The 18,787-nt window shown below is 32.7% G+C and overlaps 1 protein-coding gene across 7 annotated transcripts in view; it reads left to right on the top strand.

Annotated features, from left to right (window-relative positions):
* TMEM161B (transmembrane protein 161B) overlaps positions 1–18,439 on the top strand; it is a 72,250-nt gene extending 53,811 nt beyond the window's left edge. For 6 of the 7 annotated variants that reach the window (XM_047866170.1, XM_047866185.1, XM_047866178.1 and 3 more), the window contains 7 exons: positions 5,444–5,595; positions 6,113–6,173; positions 6,662–6,802; positions 9,505–9,618; positions 11,668–11,842; positions 12,910–13,006; positions 14,442–18,439. In XM_047866170.1, coding sequence (XP_047722126.1) covers positions 5,444–5,595; positions 6,113–6,173; positions 6,662–6,802; positions 9,505–9,618; positions 11,668–11,842; positions 12,910–13,006; positions 14,442–14,719 — 1,018 coding nt within the window. In that variant the 3' untranslated portion in view covers positions 14,720–18,439. The remainder of the gene's footprint in view (positions 1–5,443; positions 5,596–6,112; positions 6,174–6,661; positions 6,803–9,504; positions 9,619–11,667; positions 11,843–12,909; positions 13,007–14,441) is intronic. The other variant, XM_047866214.1, reaches the window with a different exon arrangement.
* Positions 18,440–18,787: the final 348 nt, after the last annotated feature.

The raw sequence follows: 18,787 nt of genomic DNA, 5'->3' as shown, positions 1-18,787 counted from the left end.
AAATTTAGGAGATGGTAAATACAGCATTCTGATTTAAGTGGAAGCTTGAACATACGGGTATAGCCAGATCATAATACATTTCAGAATACTCTGGATATTTTACACTGTGGGTTATGGGAACATTTCTAATCTGGGACTCAATGGATACATGGTTTTAAGATTCATCCTAGTATTCAATTTGAATTGAGGATGCAGAAATTATAACATTTTAGGTGCTTGTGGTTAAATGGATTAAAGTAGTAGTGATATAAGAAAGATTATGCCTCATGCCTGGATTAGATTGCCTCTAATTTTTTTTTTTCTTTCCTTTAGTGTTGACATATTTTGTAATTTAATTATTCTTTGGTAACAGAGTTTTGCGGTGGGTGTAAATCTATGAGAAATTTCATTTTGGTCATTTGATACCAATTGGCTAAAGTATTGTTTTCATCTTCATTGTAAAAGGAGTTGGAAATTATCTCCAGATTCTTGTATCCATTTTCAGTAAAAATGAAGCAGTGTTTTTCCAGCCTGGGCTTAGGTCTCTCAGGCAGTGGGAGAGATGATAGCTAGTTCTCAAAAGCAGTTCAGTTGTGATTGCAGGGGGTGGGGGTGTATTATCTTTTTTAATCTTACTCCTCTTTCCTTTTTCTCCCCCAACGTGTAAGCTCTTATTATTATGCCAAGGAAGAGGTAGACCTGTAGTGTTTGATACTAGTAAAATGAACCACGAGCTTTGTTTGTTTTATTTTTAAGTAATGGAGAAGAGTTAAATGAGTAAGGAACACAGATTCAGAATATCCTAGAGGGAAAAATTTGAGCATCTGTGTTCTAGAATTTCACCATCACTCTTAAGCAGTGTTTTGTGTTTCACTCCTTAAAAGCTGAAAGTTAAGGGGAAGTTTAAAAGACTTGTAAAGTTGTTCCTAACTTGCTTTCTTGGTGCTCAGAGATAGATTCTCTACTTCATTATAAGACACAATACCATTTACATGGCGAAAAGCTTCAGTAGTCCTATTTATTTGAAAAATCAGATTTTTGTTGTTGTTGTTATTTGCTTTCATAAATTTCACACTTAACCTGGCTTCAGCTCTTACTGAAGTGATGAATATCACTTAATCATAGATATAATGAGGTTATGCCTTTAAAATTGCATAATTTAAAAAAATAATGGTATAATAGAATGTTACATGTATAATACTTTGTTTTCTTCTCTGAGAAGTTAGGAAGTTTTAAGCAGAGGAGTCTTAACTTTGTATTTTTTAGTAATTGAACCACTAAAAAATAAATCATAATGTAAATTTAAATTACAGTGTGTTTACTTTGGTTAATTAGAAAACTATCCCACAAGGTAGTTTAGATTAATGCTTTGTAACTTTTTTTCTGCATGCACACACAGCTGGCTCCTCTCAGAAGCATCTTTCATTGCAAACAATGTGTTTTCACCCAGGTTAATGGAAGAAGTTTGCACTGATGGTGTTGCAGACCTTGCCTTTATTTCTGCTCACTGGAGACTCTTGATTACTGTCAGGGTCCTGTCTTGGGTATATAATCTTACTATTTTTTTCCCCTTGGAAAGACTTTTATTTTAAGCAACATGGACTACCAGTGTTTGTCTTTGATGTGACAGCATTATAGAAATGGAGAAAAAAATAGTGGTAAGATATATGTAGTGATTAAGTTGTAGAAAAGTTAAAAATAATTCACATTACATCTTAAAATGATGCAGAACCTAAATGTGCTTTGTTAAACCCTCGTTAGTCATTTTAATTGAAATTGACATCCTATCAATTTGACAGTTCTACTTAAGCTGACTATTATTACAAAGTCGTGCCAACTTCTGCAAGGATGCAGTATACTCTTATTGTTTATAAATGATTTAGTAGCTTTTAGTAGCCAATATAGAAAGAGGATTACAAATATGTTTAGGGAATATTTGTACAGTAATGTTAGCTGATTTTAGAAAGAATTATGAAGGAATAGCACATGGAATATCACAAAATACTGCATTGCAGAATAACAAGTGCAAAGTAAATATCACTTTTGAAATTCTTACTTTAATTTGCAGAGATTATTGGTTTTGCAGATTTATAAGACTTGAAGGTTTATAAAAATAATTTAGCTTCCCCTTTCTCCCTTATGCTCAATATCATAGAAAACTGATACCTATTCTTGCATGGGTTAGCTTTTTTCTTCAGTAGAGTTTCAGATTTCTCTATATTTCTATAACCAGAGTACTACAAACTTAAATTGAGCAAGATAATTTTCTGTTAGGGTGCTGAATATTTGCTGTGGGTAATAATTATAAACTAATGGCATTTGCTTGTTTATTAGTCTTATTTTTTTACACTAAAGAAGTAATTTGTTCAAATACCTAACCAAGTATATGTTTAACCTGAGTTATAGTGGATATCAGAAGACATTTAGAATGCCTGATAAATGTCTTCAGAAGGTGTATGCTAAAGTTCTATAATTGTATTCTGGTTATATGTACCCTAAAGCAAGTATTCATTATAGCAAACATGAAAACATGCAGAGGTGTTTTTAATAAAAAAGTTTAGAGATTATCATCGAGCTTTCCATTACCTGGTTTTGTCTGGTCTTTAGAAGCAAATCAGGTACTTTATTTATAGAATGTAGCATTGTAAATAATATAGTCTATGAAGAAGTAGGTTAAAAAGTTGAAATTAATTTCTAGTACAGCACTTTGTAGGTAGTCAGTACCCAACTTAACATGTAGATTGTATTCTTAAATGTTTAGGCTCAGTCTGTTGACCATCTGACTTCAGCTGAGATCATGATCTCACGGTTCTTGGGTTTGAGCCCCGCATCTGGCTCTCTGCTGTCAGTGCAGAGCCCACTTTGAATTCTCTGTCCTCCCCACCCCCTCCCTCTCTCTCTCTTTCAAAATAAGCATTTTTAAAAATTTATTAAAAAATGCTTAGAAATAAAATATTTTTCTAGAGAAATAATGCTATAAGTGGCATCTCCACCTGTAATATTAGCCCATGAACATTCATTTGATCTATAAAGTAGCATACAAAACTATATTTTTTTCAAAGAAAATAACACTAATACTAATACGTGATTAGGAAAATAGATCACAGAAGTATTTATCTGGCATCATGGCATTTAAGAAAAAGACAGATTTGTGTGAAAGAGAGATGAGCTATGGTGCAAATAACCAAGATGAGAACAGTGAAAGGCAGGAAGGGGATGATTTGACAAAATGAGGTTAGTAAAGGGTGTTAACAAAATACCCACACACTGTTCTGGGGGACTGGCTGAGCCCCTGTACTTTTTTTCTTTTTCTTTTTCTTTTTTTTTTTGACATTTTAAAGGGGGAACTATAAGCTAAATAAGCCTTAGGAAAACAAAGTCATAGCCTTTATAAAACCCAGGCAATCCTTTAAATTCGTAACCATGGGTGGTAAATAATTTATATTGTTGTTATTACCAATGAAAAAAACAGATCGTTAGATTAAAACTTCAATTTAATTTTTTAATGTTTATTTTAGGGAGAGGAAGAGAGAGCGGGGGAGGGGCAGAGGGAGAAGCAGGCTCCAGGCTATGAGCTATCAGCACAGAACTCAACATGGGGCTCGAATTCATGAACTGCAAGATCTTGACCTGAGTTGAAGTCAGATGCTGAACTGACTGAGTCACCCAAGTGCCCCAGACTAAAACTTTTTCTGCGTTGTTTTTTACTTTGAGTATATTATTCCGGGGAAACAGTGTTGTTTTTGATACCATTCTTCAAAAAATCTATTTTACCCTGAAAGCATAGACTCATTACTATTTCAGCTTACCTAAACTACCTTGTAAAAACATTATTTCTATGGCAAAATTCATTCACTAATTGTTTGAGTACCTACTATATGCCAGCATTTTTCTTGGCATTCTAACTACAGAAATGAACAAGAGATAAGAATCTTTGATATAATTAACTTTGCATTCTGGTGGAGGTTTATTTCAAGTTCCTTTTGAAAAATGCCAAAGAGTCATCTATCTTTATTACTTTAAATTGTCTTACTTTATGATAAGTGACCTTAACTAGTGTAGCTGTGATGCTCCATTTATACCCAGTATCCTAGGGAATATCCAAAAGAAATAGAGAATGGGTAATAAGTATATTAACCATTTTTAAATAGGGCAGAAAGGAATACCTTTTTAAGAAACATGGAAGAGAGTTCTCACCCTTTCTTAACTTTTCATGAAGAAGGATTCTTCTGATTATGAGAATGTTTTGAACTATTCACATCTATCATGCATGGCACCTCTATTTTTAGAAGGTTTCAAGTGGTACTACTCAACTACCATATAACTTAGGTGCTGTTTACAGTTTAGAAGAGGCAGTATAATAAGTTAAGTGAATACTCCCTGGATTCAGATCACCTAGATTTAAATCCCTGCTTCCTCTAATTTAGCTGTGTGATCTTGGGCAAGTTACTTAACCCTTTTGTGCCAGTAAAATTTTAAATATATAAAGTAATGGTAATAGTTGGTTAAGGTGAGAGTGAAATGAGTTAATTGGTAAGGCCTAGCACTTATAAATACTAGGTTAAAGCTGTTACTATTTGTCATGCTTGACACATAGTTGATGTAAAAGTTGCTTTTCTAGATTTTTTTTTTTTTTTTTTTTTTTTTTTTTGCCAAGCACTTTATTATTTTGTTTGGCAGGTTTATGCTTTCAAGGAGAACAATTTGATAAAATGGAAACCTGGGTTCTAGCTTTGGATCATCCACTGGTTTGGTCAGTTAGTTGTGGGAAGGGCTCAGATAAAATAATCTCTTTAATATTTTTGTATAAGATTAAACCATTTTAATTTTTTTTTTTGATAGGTGAGCATGTTGAACCTTTGGCTGTTTTTGAATGCTCAACTAGAATTTATTTTCTCTGGAGTTTTTTGTTTAATGGTACTGTGAAATGATGATCCCAGATAACACAGTGTACCAGTGGCTATTAGTAATTCTCAAATTTTGAATTATTGGATGGTTTGCAGATTTCTGTGATGTGTGTTTGTGTGTTTAATTCTAAATTACTTGAAAAACATGCCCAATAAAAGATAGCTCCCTAAAATAACCTCTACCTTGGTGTTTCATGTCACTGAGAACCTATTTCATAAAACTGTTGTAATACTCTCCCAGTAAAATTTGAGTCAGATAAAATAGAAATAGATTTTTTCCCTAGTTACACAGTTTAATGTGTGTATGCACTTTTCATTAATTTAAAAATGTTATAAGCTTTGCTAAAATTTGCTTGTTTTTATGACCTATTTCCTGGAAGACTAATCAGATTTTCATTACTTTGTCACTTCCTTCCAAAGGGTACCTTGTAGATAATGATGTTGTGGAATTAAAATGTTGTAGTTAGATTTTACTGGAGTTCAAATCCTGTAAAGATGGTTGTATTTAACTCCCCACAAAGTTACTTGTGGTTTTTCCTGAACTTTTCCTTCTGCAGCAAAGTTCTATTTTCATTAACTACACACTATTTTAAAGTTGAAGATGGTGGTGAAAGATCAGTCTGTGTTACTTTTGGATTTTTTTTCTTTGTGAAAGCAATGGCAGTCTTGATTGTAACAGAAAACTATCTGGAATTTGGACTCGAAACAGGTAATCATTTCAAATTACTTTAAAAATCAATTTTGCTTTATCAAATGTTAATATTTTTTACTTCATTATTTAATTTTTATATCTGATACATTTTTAAAATTAGGGTTGAGGTGTTTATTCTGTAATGTCCTAAATAATTAACTTTTATTATTCTTAAATAAGATCTTCCTTTTTTGTAGTTGTTTTAGCTGAATTTTTTGTTACCTTTTTTCAAAAATGCCCCCCTTCCCCCTTTTTTCCTTACAGTTAAGTAAGTTTCCACAGTGCTAAAGTTTACTCACATAAAGATGCAAATTTTAATGCAAATTTTATGCACACTTATGAAATGTACAAATATCAAAGGGATGTTTTCAAAGACTGTTCCTGCTAATAACCAAATTTTATTGCATTATGGCATACTAATTAGCACATGAAAGAGCTAAGCTAGTCACTTCAACATTTAAGATGTTCTGTTTTCTAACATTTTATTTCCAAAGAAAGATTCTGTATTAAGAATTTTTTTTTTCTCTCCCTGCAGGGTTTACAAATTTTTCAGATAGTGCGATGCAGTTTCTTGAAAAGCAAGGTTTAGAATCTCAGTAAGTTTTTAAAAATACTAAGTATCACTTAAATTTTAATTTTTCCATTTTTTTGTACAACAGCATTTTGTGGCTTTTTGTTTTTAATCTGTGAGGATTTCTTTTTAAGTAGATTGTCCCTTTTAGAAATATCCTTGCTCGTAATTTTTACATGTGTATAAAGTTAGTATGTTTCATAGAATTCTTATTTGTATTCTTATTTGGTTTAATTCCTTAAATAACTTTATACTGAGTTGTATATCAAATTCTATGTTGAATTTATTGGTTGGGTTGTTACCAATGTGGCTAGAGAGGCCTGATTTAGTTTATAGTTCACCCAAATATGGCTCGTTATAATTGAGTAAGAGAACTCTTTTTGTAAAAGTTTACTTAGTTTTTATTAGTTATTGTGGTTTGTAACGTAATGGATTAGAAGAAAGGCAATTCCTAGAAAGTTAACTTAGAGAACTTCTTACTTTTTTTATTTATTTTTATTTTTTTATTTATAGGGGTCCTGTTTCAAAACTTACCTTCAAATTTTTCCTGGCTATTTTCTGTTCACTCATTGGGGCTTTTTTGACATTTCCTGGATTACGACTGGCTCAAATGCATCTGGATGCCCTGAATTTGGCAACAGAAAAAATTACACAGTAAGCGGAAAATGTACATAAGCACATGCAGATAAATATATGTTTTCCATCTTAATGAAGGTATATTATTGTAATGAAATAATAAATTATTGTATTAAAAATTAATAAATAACCATTTGATGTCATACTACTTCCTCTTCTAGAAGCAGGTTTCTTTTATTCACTTCTAAATTTTAAGTCCTATGTTTAAAAACATGTATCATTTACTCAATTTCCTTTTCACTTGTTAAAATGGAAATGTCAGTACTTCTGTTAGTTCTTTTTAAGTCAGAAGTCAGTGTTTATGAAATACTCCCTATAATTGAACTAAGGATCTGTGGAAATTTTCTTTAATCAGAACATTTTAATTAAAATATTTTATTTAAATTTTATGTAAATAATTTTATGCAAATAATTTTTTACTTAAAATGTTTTTATTGTTTTGAAAGTTAAAACTTTGTACATAAGAAATAAGTTTTGTTTTTTCTTTTTTAATTATTGATCTGTTTATGAGACCCTTGTTAAAATAATACATTATTTTATTTGGAGATTGCTGATACTGTACAGTGTTAAATATCATAGATTGCTTTTAACTGCCAAATCCTATTTTAGTTCTCAAATGGAGAAATAATATTTGAGTCTCCACATATAGTTCAAAACCCATTTACCATATTCTTTGTGGTTGTTACAGATGTTTTTTGTTGACTGTTAGACACCTTGGCAGAACGACAGGTTTATATCTCTCTGAATTCATATCCAGACCAAATTTCCGTCTTGTCTTCATGTTTTGCAGTAGAAGCCCAAGTTGAGAATATTCCATTTTGATATTTGTGTATATAATCTTTGAGTTTCTCTGAGTGATCATTTGTCCCAACATTTCTGTTCTTTAAAACCCTGTATTTAATGAAATTGTTTCTCTAGTCTTTTCACATTATCTCTCTTACCTATGTCATTTTCCTTTATTTTAATTTTGCAGTCTTTTTGGTTTTCTCCTTACCTCTATTTTTCGGCATATGCTCTATGTGTGTGTTTACTTATTCTCACTTCCCAGTAACCACTTCTTCCTCCCTCTTTTTTCCCTTCCTTTTTACTCAGCATGCTCTTGGCTACATCCTGCTTTTCTCCCAACATCCATCCATCTCTCTAATGGCTTCTTTTAAAACAAAACCTGGTTCTCCCCCTCCTCTCTACACACACACTTCAGTCCACTAACCCCAGTGTTAGGATTTAAATAAGCTGAAAGGGTGGGTGGAGGGGAGCCCTTCACCAGCTACTGAAACCGCTGTGGGCTGCTCCTTGATACTAGAGTGTTCCCTAGCAACACTGCATACCTAATACTGCTGAATACTGCTGCTTTCTTCCCCCGCACCCGGTGGTTTACCCAGGCTGGGGGATGAAAGAATCACTTTATAAAAACATTTAAAGCATTTGGTGGTAGTTTAGGGTTGGGAGGGAGCCTATCTTCGTTTCCTTTTCAGTAAAATGTAGCTTCTTTTTAAAAAAATTTTTCCCTTTGGGGTTGGGAGCTTTATTTTCAGTTCATTGCAGCCCCCAATCGTGTTTTAGCACTCTGCCATGATACAGGAGTGTGGGCAAGCTTGTTCTGTTGTGAGAATAGCAGGACTGGCACAAAGCGCGGCATTCTCCTCACCCCCACCACCAGGCACTAGTATGTGTTTTCATGCCAGAGCTTAGAACCAGAGTTCCACCTTTTTCGGTCAGGTTTTCATGGGTTTCTGACCCAGGCCTGTTTCCTCACACAGGTCACTGTCATTTGCATTGTAGTGATGATTTTAAAATGTTGCATGTATGTATTTAAAACTGTCCAGTTAAGCCCTTCACTGTGGTTAATCATGAAGCAATGTATGGTAATAAAGCAGAAGAATTTGTCTTTTTCTAAAATAAGAACTGTCTTTAGTAGTCATCTGCCTTTGTGGGATACAAACTTAGAACATTAACAATGAATTATAATTCAGACCTAAAACCTTTTAGTGTATCAGGTATTTTGGTTTTCTGGAGTAATGTAAATTTCCTTGGTACATACAGGATAGGGAAATTAATTTCAGGCATGTTCATCATATGTCATGAGGAAATAAAAATATTTGAATCATGATTTTAATAGTCTTATTCAAACATTATACATGATCATTGCATTTTGAAAGTTTCCTTATGTGTAAGTTGTTGCAGTAGGTTCCATGTGCCCTATGCCTGCTAGTATTTGGACCTTGCTAACACTGTTTCTTTCTTATACATAGTAAGGAGGCACTTTGTTTTAGCTGCACTGAAAAAGTATCAAAAGATGATGCCTGTATACTGAAAATCCATTGGATTCGTTGACTGTGGAAAGTTAGGGAATCATTTAAGTACCTGTGTATTAAATCAGGGATATCGTGGGAGATTGTTAAAGAACACTAGAACAGAACTGAACAGATTTTGATTTTAGTGCTAGGTCTGCCTTTAACCTGTGATACTCCCATGAGCAAGTCACTTAGCTTTCCTGAATCTAAATGTTCTCATCTGAAAAATTCAGATAATGAGGTAGTTTTGCAGGGGCTCAGATCAGTGTCCTGTAATAAGGATAAAAAAAAATAATGATGTCAGTAATACCTTATTACAGAATACTGAAAATAAGTTTCTACCTCATTTTTTAAGTTCCAAGTTCCTGTAGTTTATTAGTGTATTTTATTCCTGGATTTTTATGTTTTTTTCTTACATACTTTCAGAACATTACTTCATATCAACTTCTTGGCTCCTTTATTTATGGTTCTGCTCTGGGTTAAACCAATCACCAAAGACTACATTATGAACCCACCACTGGGTAAAGAAAGTGTCCCTTTGTAAGTATGGGTATTTGGTGGTGTTTCCTTATTGAATCATAACTTTTTCAAAATGGTATTTTCTGTATTTAAGTTTTTTAATGATAATATTAGGACACTGTACTTTTAAAACATAAATAGAAATGCTAAAAGATGTGTTCTAAAACTGAAGCTACTGGCAAATCATCATTTAACCTTTTTATGAATGTGAACAATTACTAATCCACACCAATATTGTCTTGCACACTTGTAAGTTTTTCTGCTTCCTCACATCATGTCTAGTTGTTACCTGGCATTTTTCTGGTTTGGGGCCTGTTTTTAAGATACTTTCTGCAGTTCTTTTTTTTCCCCCCTTAATTGTGAAAATTATGGAGGAAATAATGAGTAGTACAAATGGAAACTCATGTTCAGCCATTATAAGAGTTGTTGATATTTTCCATATTTGCTTCCCCTTTTTTTGGTTTGTTTTTTGATGCAGTAGTTTTTCAAGTGAATTAGAAGTCTAATATTTTTATCCCTAAGAGCTTTAGTATGCACCTCTAAGAAATAAGGGCATTTTCCGACATAATATTATCATCATACCTATCAAATTTTAAAAATAATGCCTTAACATTATTAACTAATATTAGGTTATATTTCCCCTTTTAACAGAACTAGACAGTAAGGAAACATAGAAACAATTTATTAAAAGGTGCTAATAACTGCATTTGATATATTAACTCATTAACCTTGTGGAACCATGTTAGAGTAATAGAAAGAATCAGACAAAGCTGGTTCAAACCCCAGTTGTGATCTTCACTGAAACTGTCACTTGAGGGAGATTATTTAACTTCACTGAGCCTCTGTTTCCCCATCTGGAAAATGAAGATAATAGTATCTACCTCACAAAGTTGTCATTGGAATTAAATGAAAGAATACATGTAATGCAACCAGCTGGAAGTAAGTGCTTAATAAATGTTTCCTTTACTGCTCTGCCTCACCAGAATTAAAGTGGAAAACCTTGACTAGTCATTGACTACACAGTATACATTTTATATTAATGTATTTCTTTTAGATCCTGGTACATATTTGTCTTGGAGTACTCAATCAGTGATGACCATGATGGTTTTTTGTTTTTTTTTTTTTAAGAGTTAATCTTAATGTACTAGGGAAGTATCTTTTGAAGTTGTAATGTTTTCCCCCCATACAAGTAAGTCTTAATGGTAGTTTTAACTTGAAAGATTCACAAAGTTTTTAAAAAGTAATTTCACATAGTTCACTGTCCTATATTAAGCACCTGATATGTGCTAGAGATTAAAAGAGATGCTGAGCATGGTCTAGGTGTTACTTTCCAATTACTCACAGTGTTACCTTTTATCAAAGCAGAAACCATGGTCTTTTAAAAACATTAAACCACAAAAGGACATCAGAAGTTACCTCTTCTTTCTAAAATCCTCTGAAAAAGCATCATAAGGGTACATCTTCTCACCTGGAACCCTCATCTTAGTCTTGAGGAATTGCTCACAGCTGAGCCAGCTTGAGCACATAGGTTAAATGACTTGATAGAGAGGATTCTGAGCCATCTGATTTCTTCATAATATATCAGAATTACTGGTTTTCCAATGATCCCAGTCAGGAGCTCAGCAGAGAGGTCATATTGAAATATCTGCATAATCAGACAAAACTCTAGACATGGGTTGTTGACTTGGTAGTTCCACATGTAGTCCCCTATAGTTTCCTTTTTTCTTAAACTCTCCAGTTTAAGAGCACTCCACTTCTCTCCATTTCACAACCAATTTTTTTTCACAGACAAGGGTAGATAGAGAAGAGGATCCCATGTACTTTCTGCTTTTTTCTTGTAGATATATGTTACTACTTTACTTTCATGATCCATTTATCTGTCTAGTTCTATTGTGCAAGTCAAAGTATTCTATAGTAAGGCTGTAGTATAGTGGGATACTTTTGTTTTATATCTCCAACTGTAGCTACGTATAGATATACTGTGTTTTATATGGTGAAAATTGACATATTTAACTAGATGCTAACATATTTTGGTTTTTGAGAGCACCATATCAACTTTTTGACCTGTAGAATGACAGAAGCTACATTTGATACTTTGCGACTCTGGCTAATAATCCTGCTGTGTGCTTTGCGGTTGGCCATGATGCGCAGTCACCTGCAAGCTTACTTAAACTTAGCCCAGAAATGTGTGGATCAGATGAAGAAAGAAGCAGGGCGAATAAGTACAGTCGAGCTACAGAAAATGGTAAGTTTCATACTCTAGTCACAATGAAAAATAACAAACACTGTAAGAAAACAAAGCCTTTGATTTCCTTTAATAGTAATTTCATCCCATCATACTCTTAACGAAAATAAATGGTATAATCCTAAATTGATACATATTAAGAGACCTCAATCTGATTGTGGGGCGAAGTGAAGAAAGAATCTCAAGTCCTCTTCCTGCCTTAGTACTTTAAGTATCATACAGTTTGGGTTGCAAAGCTATAGTATGTCTACTATTGCTAAATGGGACCCCAATTGATTTGGAAAATACTACAGTATATTATGTCTAGCCTTTAAGACTTGCGAGGTAGGAAACACTAGTTTTAGTGACTAAATTAATTCCATTTAACATTCTTCCAAGTATTTGAACATGAAATGTAAACATTTAACTTAATGTGAATTCCAGAGAAGGAAAGTGCTACGAATCCATGCACCATTATAGTTAACTGGATCTATATAACCTGGTCTTGTCTTTTTTAGAATTTTGATGTTGGGTCCCCTATTTTTCACTCTTCTTTCATAGTCAGGGACACGTATCAAGATTCAAACACTTTTCTTTTGTTTTACTGTACAAATTTTCACACTCTCTATAGTTTTACCTCAAATTTTAGTTGAGTATGTTCATATAGAATGGGGATTTAATGTTTTTATTTATGAGGGGTTAATGACTCGGAATGTTATTTTTATTTGATGTTTTTGGTGTCTGTCTAGAGATTTTAGCATTTTATTTTATATTTGAAATGTAACTGAATATGCCATTTGAATTTAAGTGATTATTTTCTCCAATTTATATTAATCGCTTAAGAAGAACTATTTTTAAGGAATTTATTTTAATATTTTCACATTTTAAAAAACTCATTTTCAAACTAAGCCTTTCTGAAGTCCATTTGGGGGCATTTATAATGAAGTGTAGACTTATTAGCATTTAGCTTCCTTCCCAAGATGGAATTACTTATCTCTTAAGCAATTCATTTTGATAATTACATGAAAGTTAAATTCACCCATAACACATTCACCGTATTAGACACTTAAGGATGTTGTTGTTTGCAGGTGGCTCGAGTCTTCTATTACCTTTGTGTCATTGCACTGCAGTACGTGGCCCCTCTGGTAATGCTGCTTCACACGACTCTCCTTTTGAAAACACTAGGTAGGCATGCCCTGGTGACAAGAAAGGGTGTCAGTTTCCTTTCTGCCTATAATTAATAATGCTTTTTGTTACCTACAAAGAAATAGGCCTCTTAAAATTGTTTTCTGTAAAAGTTTTTTTTTTTTTTTTTTTAAATTTTTTTTTTCAACGTTTATTTATTTTTGGGACAGAGAGAGACAGAACATGAACGGGGGAGGGGCAGAGAGAGAGGGAGACACAGAATCGGAAACAGGCTCCAGGCTCTGAGCCATCAGCCCAGAGCCCGATGCGGGGCTTGAACTCACGGACCGCGAGATCGTGACCTGGCCGAAGTCGGACGCTTAACCGACTGCGCCACCCAGGTGCCCCAAAAGTTTTAAGAAGAAACATGGAAAACTTTGAGCTGTGGAAGTTGATTCATCATCTTGGATTTGAAAACTCAAGTCCATATAGTTTTACAGTATTATGCTCTATTTGTTTGTAAGAATTGTTTGCTGAAGGTTAATTCCAAAATTTACTGAGAAACTCAAATGAGCACTCTTGGTCTTAGTTATTTTGTGTTGTAAGAGGATGATATAAGATTTTTGTTAGTGCCTAACGTTTAAATTATTTTAAGGTCCTTGTATATTTATATGAATTGCAAGATCCTGTAGTGAGGTCTACTTTAGATATTGACAGGATAAAGATTTCTCAGTGGAAGAACAAAGTTCTCCCATAAGTCTGTTCACTAAACTATCAAGTTTCTGTGTGGTGTTATTTGAGAGCTATCCATTATTGTATTGACCATTTCCCTTTGCTTAGATCAGGCAATAAGCCAGTGTGGGGGTTTAAGAAGCCCAAAGGAACTAGCAGTATTAGTTGGGTGTGCTTAGTAGATACTATAGAGCTGATGACAGATGTAAATGGCCTTTAGGAATCTATGGAACCTAAAGAAGTAGCTCAATTATAAATTATGTGACTCATATCCTATCCAACATAGTAAAATATATGATGAAAAAGTTTCTGGAAGCTAGCTATTAATAGTGTCTCACATTGAAATCGTAGATAGTTTCTGAGAAAGAAATTTATTCTGATATTGTAGAGGTAGAAAAGATTTCTAAGAAGTTACTGAGTCTGTCCCTGTCACTGCAGTAGAGGTAGTTGATTAATGTATTATACAAGGAAAAAAATGTTTTTATTATTTTACCAGATTTTACTGCAGTTAATTAAAAGTAAATTAGACTTTTTATGTGTACTTTTACTGATAAGGCCAGACTGTAGTCTAGTCAAGTTAAATGAATTTTTACCAGGTATGTAGAAAGGTTATTTTACTTTATTTTCAACGTGAAATAATTTGTTGTACCACTAAACTTGTTCTCAATTTCAAGTATAAGTTGAAAAAATTATTTTATTTTTTTAATTAGAAGCTTTGAAATTAGTCATTGTTCAAGTTTTACTTGTGTCTTGAATTTTCTAGGTAATCATTCCTGGGGGATTTATCCAGAATCTATCTCTACCTTGCCGGTGGATAATAGTCTACCCTCCAATTCTGTTTACTCTGAATTGCCATCTACTGATGGGAAGATGAAGGTAACTGTTACACAAATAACAGTGGCACTGAGCAGCTTAAAAAACATTTTCACTCCTCTGCTTTTTCGGGGACTTCTGTCTTTTCTGACCTGGTGGATTGCTGCTTGTCTCTTTTCTACAAGCCTTTTTGGGCTTTTCTATCACCAGTATCTGACTGTGGCATGAATCTCCGTTAACAGAAAGGGATATCCAAGCCACACTTTGAATTGAAATATCTGTGCCCTTGAAGGGCTATCGGAAACTAGAAGAAAGCAAATACAAAGGAAAAAGACATATCAGCATATCTTGTTTTAAATGCTTCCTCTGTATTCTCAGGGTGAATCAATGGTATAATATTTAAAATTACAGAGTAGATTATTAACTACTATACTGTGGCATTGGAATTTTAACTCCTTGTATTAACTGATGGTGAGAGGGCTATCTACAGAGGTAATACTTATGATTACCTTGGTTTACAGAAACCTCCAGCAGTCTTTGAAACTTCTCATATGACTCTAGTTCTTGATCGATTGCTCTTAATGGTATAATGGTACTGTTAATATTCATAGTGTCTGCCTATAGAACAATCTTCAAACTGAGCCATGCTTTGGAGGAGGGAAAGGAGCTAAAGTCACCTCTGTTGGTAATATATTAGTCACTCTTCAAATAACAATAGCAAAATCCAACAGAAAGGAAGAAATAGCTACTGTATATTACAGTAAAGAAAGCTGCATAGTAATTTTAAATTTAATGGAGATGTACATGGTTAATATCTACAAGTATTGCTGCTTGAGAGTAGCAAGAGTATTGTTTTAAAATGTATTTTATCCAACTTGAGGGATCTTTTAAAATGATTGGCTATATGAACATTTGCTGTTAGGCTTGGAACTCCCATATTTTATTTTATTCTTTGATCCTAAATATAGTCCTTTTAATAGTCTAAAAATATTTATCAATATTGATCTGACTTTTAAAAAATTACTTTAATCCTGCTGACTACCTGTATGTATTGTATATATATTATATATTAAATATATAATATATTGAAATTATAAAAGATGAAAATATTGAATCCTTAAATATTTTAAGTTGCTGAATGTATATTAAATGTGACTGAATGAGATGTCTTTGTATCTAGAAATTTTCTTTCTTTTTGGAATGAGATTAAAATACATTTTGAAAGTTCATCAGATTAAGCAATTTATTTGCGTTGCCTATGTGTGAGACTGCTTAAAATTATATAAGTACTTAGGTGATTTCTCCCAAATAAAAATCTTTTTTTTAATCACTTTTCAAAACTCAGAAACTTTCCCACTAAACAAATCTACAGGAATCATTTAAACATTGTTAAGTAGGATTTGTTTTAAGTTCATAGTGTTTAGAATTAGAAATGTTAATATTTTTTGATAGGATGAAATTCAGGTAATTTGAATGAAAAATTCATATGAAATGAAAAGAAAAAGTAAATTTTTTTTGATGCTTGTTACATGTAAAACCTAAAATTAAGGGTTTCAGTTATAAAGGGAATGAATGTAAGAGATAAATAAGGTTTGTGTGTGTGTTGTTTTTGTTTTGTTTTGTTTTTTAACAGAATTTATAGGTAAATGTTCTTCCATGTTAAGGTCTTGAGATTACATGTTAGTGTTATTGTTTCAGTGCTATTATCACTGTTGAAAGCACTTTTGAAGCTCTTTTGGAATTCCTTCCAAGGCTTGTGGTTCACATTCATTCAAATAATGGAATACAGCAAATTCCTATCTTTTGTTACAGACTAAATATTTTGTAATTAGCTGATACTTTAAATATGACTGAGTAATAAGTGCTTAAATTGGATAAGATTCTTTGGTTGAAATGAATTGTTAATATAGCCTAATGATAGTTCATGTGTATTTCCAAAAGAAACATTCCAAATACATCTTAAGATAACAGAATCCATGAAAATAAGGATCTTCTAACAGGATGACAGCATTTATAACAAGATTATGACATTTATTTTTTATGTGAAAGTTCTGATATGTTGGACTTGAAAAGAACCTCACCTGATATTTATAACCATTTTTATTAAAGAGCTACATTTTAAAAATTAGAATTAAAGTTACTGTTTTGAGTTTCAAAGATTGTACTGTGGTAGAGTAATATGGAGGGAAAAAGGCATAGAATTTATTATTGGATGAAATAACATGCATTTCTGAAATACTATTGATTCACTCTTTTTAAACTTGAATTCTCCCTAAGTATACTGTGAACGTTTGCAAACTGCACATTAATTTAAGTAATGGGTTTGGTTTTTTTTTTTTTTTTTAATTCTTTCCAAACAAATTTAAAGAGAAAGATTGTTACAACTACTAACTGGTTTATTTAAGCATCTTGTCTTTGTACACAAATTCTGTTCCTAAGTGTAAAGGGTTTGTACTTTATGTAAAACAAACAATATTTTTAATTGAGATATAATTGACATATAGCATTTTATTTGTTTTAGGTGTACAACATAATTATTTATATATATGTATGATTCCAACTAATATTTTAATATTGTTAATTAGGCCAGTAGAATTCTTTTATTTTTTATGTTGGATTCTGGTCAATATAAATGCTTCATAGGTCAGTTACTTTACATTTCTGTTAAAGTAACTAGGAATCCTTACAATCTTGCTTCATATAATTTGTAGAATTGTATTTGATAATTTGTTGACTCCTGCCCCCCTATTCCCTGCCCATTGCACTATAAAAATCAGAGCTCTATTCTCTCTCCTACCCCCATTCAAATGTCTGAAATGAAAAGCATATAATTTTATCTTAATATCCGTATGCAGTTTGATTATCTTTGGCATTTTCCCCAGAATTCCAATTGCTATGCATAAATGACCAACGCATCCAAGCAGAATGGGCTCATTGTCTTATTGTTTCTGATATAAATATCATTGGTAAAATAGTGACATTTCTTCTTGAGTTATGATTCAGAAGAGATATTCATCCATTAATGGAATTGATAGGTCCAGGAAGCAATAAGTAGAATTCATTATGAAATCTATAATTGGAACTTCACTGGATAGATTTTATTCTTTCAAATGAAAGATTAAATTCTCAGTACTGAAAAGCATAGGGTCTCAACATTCTCTGAATTCAAACACACTTTCTGAGCCATCTCATAATTGAAAATGGTCTATCATGGTATATGGCTCTATTCAGCAAAATAAAACTAAGTGATTTTTGAATGTGGATCATCCTGCATCTTCACAGAGCTTTAGGTGGCTTAAAGAATCAGATTTAAACACATTTATGATCCTAGACCATGAACCCAGTATCTCAGATATTTCTACAGTATCATCTTTTAATTCCTACTCCTCTCATTATGTCTGTACTCTGGGTTTCTAACTCAGCTGGCTATATGCCATGAAAACTCTGACCTGGACACTAAGGATGATCACAAAGCTAATGTCAACCTCTCGCTTCTTTAAAGTGGTAAACATTTTACTTATTTTATTTCTTCCTAAGAAAAAGAAAAACCAGATTGAGCCTGTCCTTATGCTTGTCTTTTGTTAGTTGAACTTCTTTCTTTTTAGCTACGAACTGTTAATGTTGGATGGGCCTATCTTTAATGATTCAGACGGTGTGTCTTTTTCTATTTCATTGTTCTTTCCTTTTTTTCCCCCTCAGAATCCCTTTATGTGGTAACTCCTCTCCTTTCTCCCACTTGGCCAAAGACTGTTCATTGTCTTAAATAAGGAGAAGCAGCATAATTTTGTGAAAAGAATATTAATTTAAACACCAGGAAACATCCTGTTTCTGCCTTCAATTAGCTATTTTTTGCACTTCTTATGCATTCAACCTATACTAATTAAATAGAATTGAATTATCGTCACTGTTGACCTCAATTTTATCATAAAATAAAGAATTTACATTAAATGTATGGCTGTGTTTTTCTAAATCTGATAGCAGTTTCTCTTCGTGTTAGCGTGAGAAAGATAAAGAGCAATTTTTGGCTTTAGGAATGGTTACAGATCGTGTTAGAGGACTTTGACTTACTGTTTGTTAAAAACTACTTCACAAAGAGTGTTTTCTCCAGGAACATTTTGCTTTGTGCTCATTTAATTATTCATTCAGAAAATATTTATTGAGTACATTTTATATTCCCTAAACTGCTCTACATACAGCAGTGAACAAAACATCAAAATCCCTCCCCCCCAAGGAACATAGAGTTTGATGTAGGAATGTAGCAAAATGAATATGAGTCAAATGTAGGACATATTAGAT

This window comes from Prionailurus viverrinus, chromosome A1 (assembly GCF_022837055.1).
Source record: "Prionailurus viverrinus isolate Anna chromosome A1, UM_Priviv_1.0, whole genome shotgun sequence".
In the NCBI taxonomy this organism is placed as follows: Eukaryota; Metazoa; Chordata; class Mammalia; order Carnivora; family Felidae; genus Prionailurus; species Prionailurus viverrinus.
The sequence above is the reverse complement of the archived record's forward strand: the minus strand, read 5'-3'. Positions and strand labels throughout refer to the sequence as shown.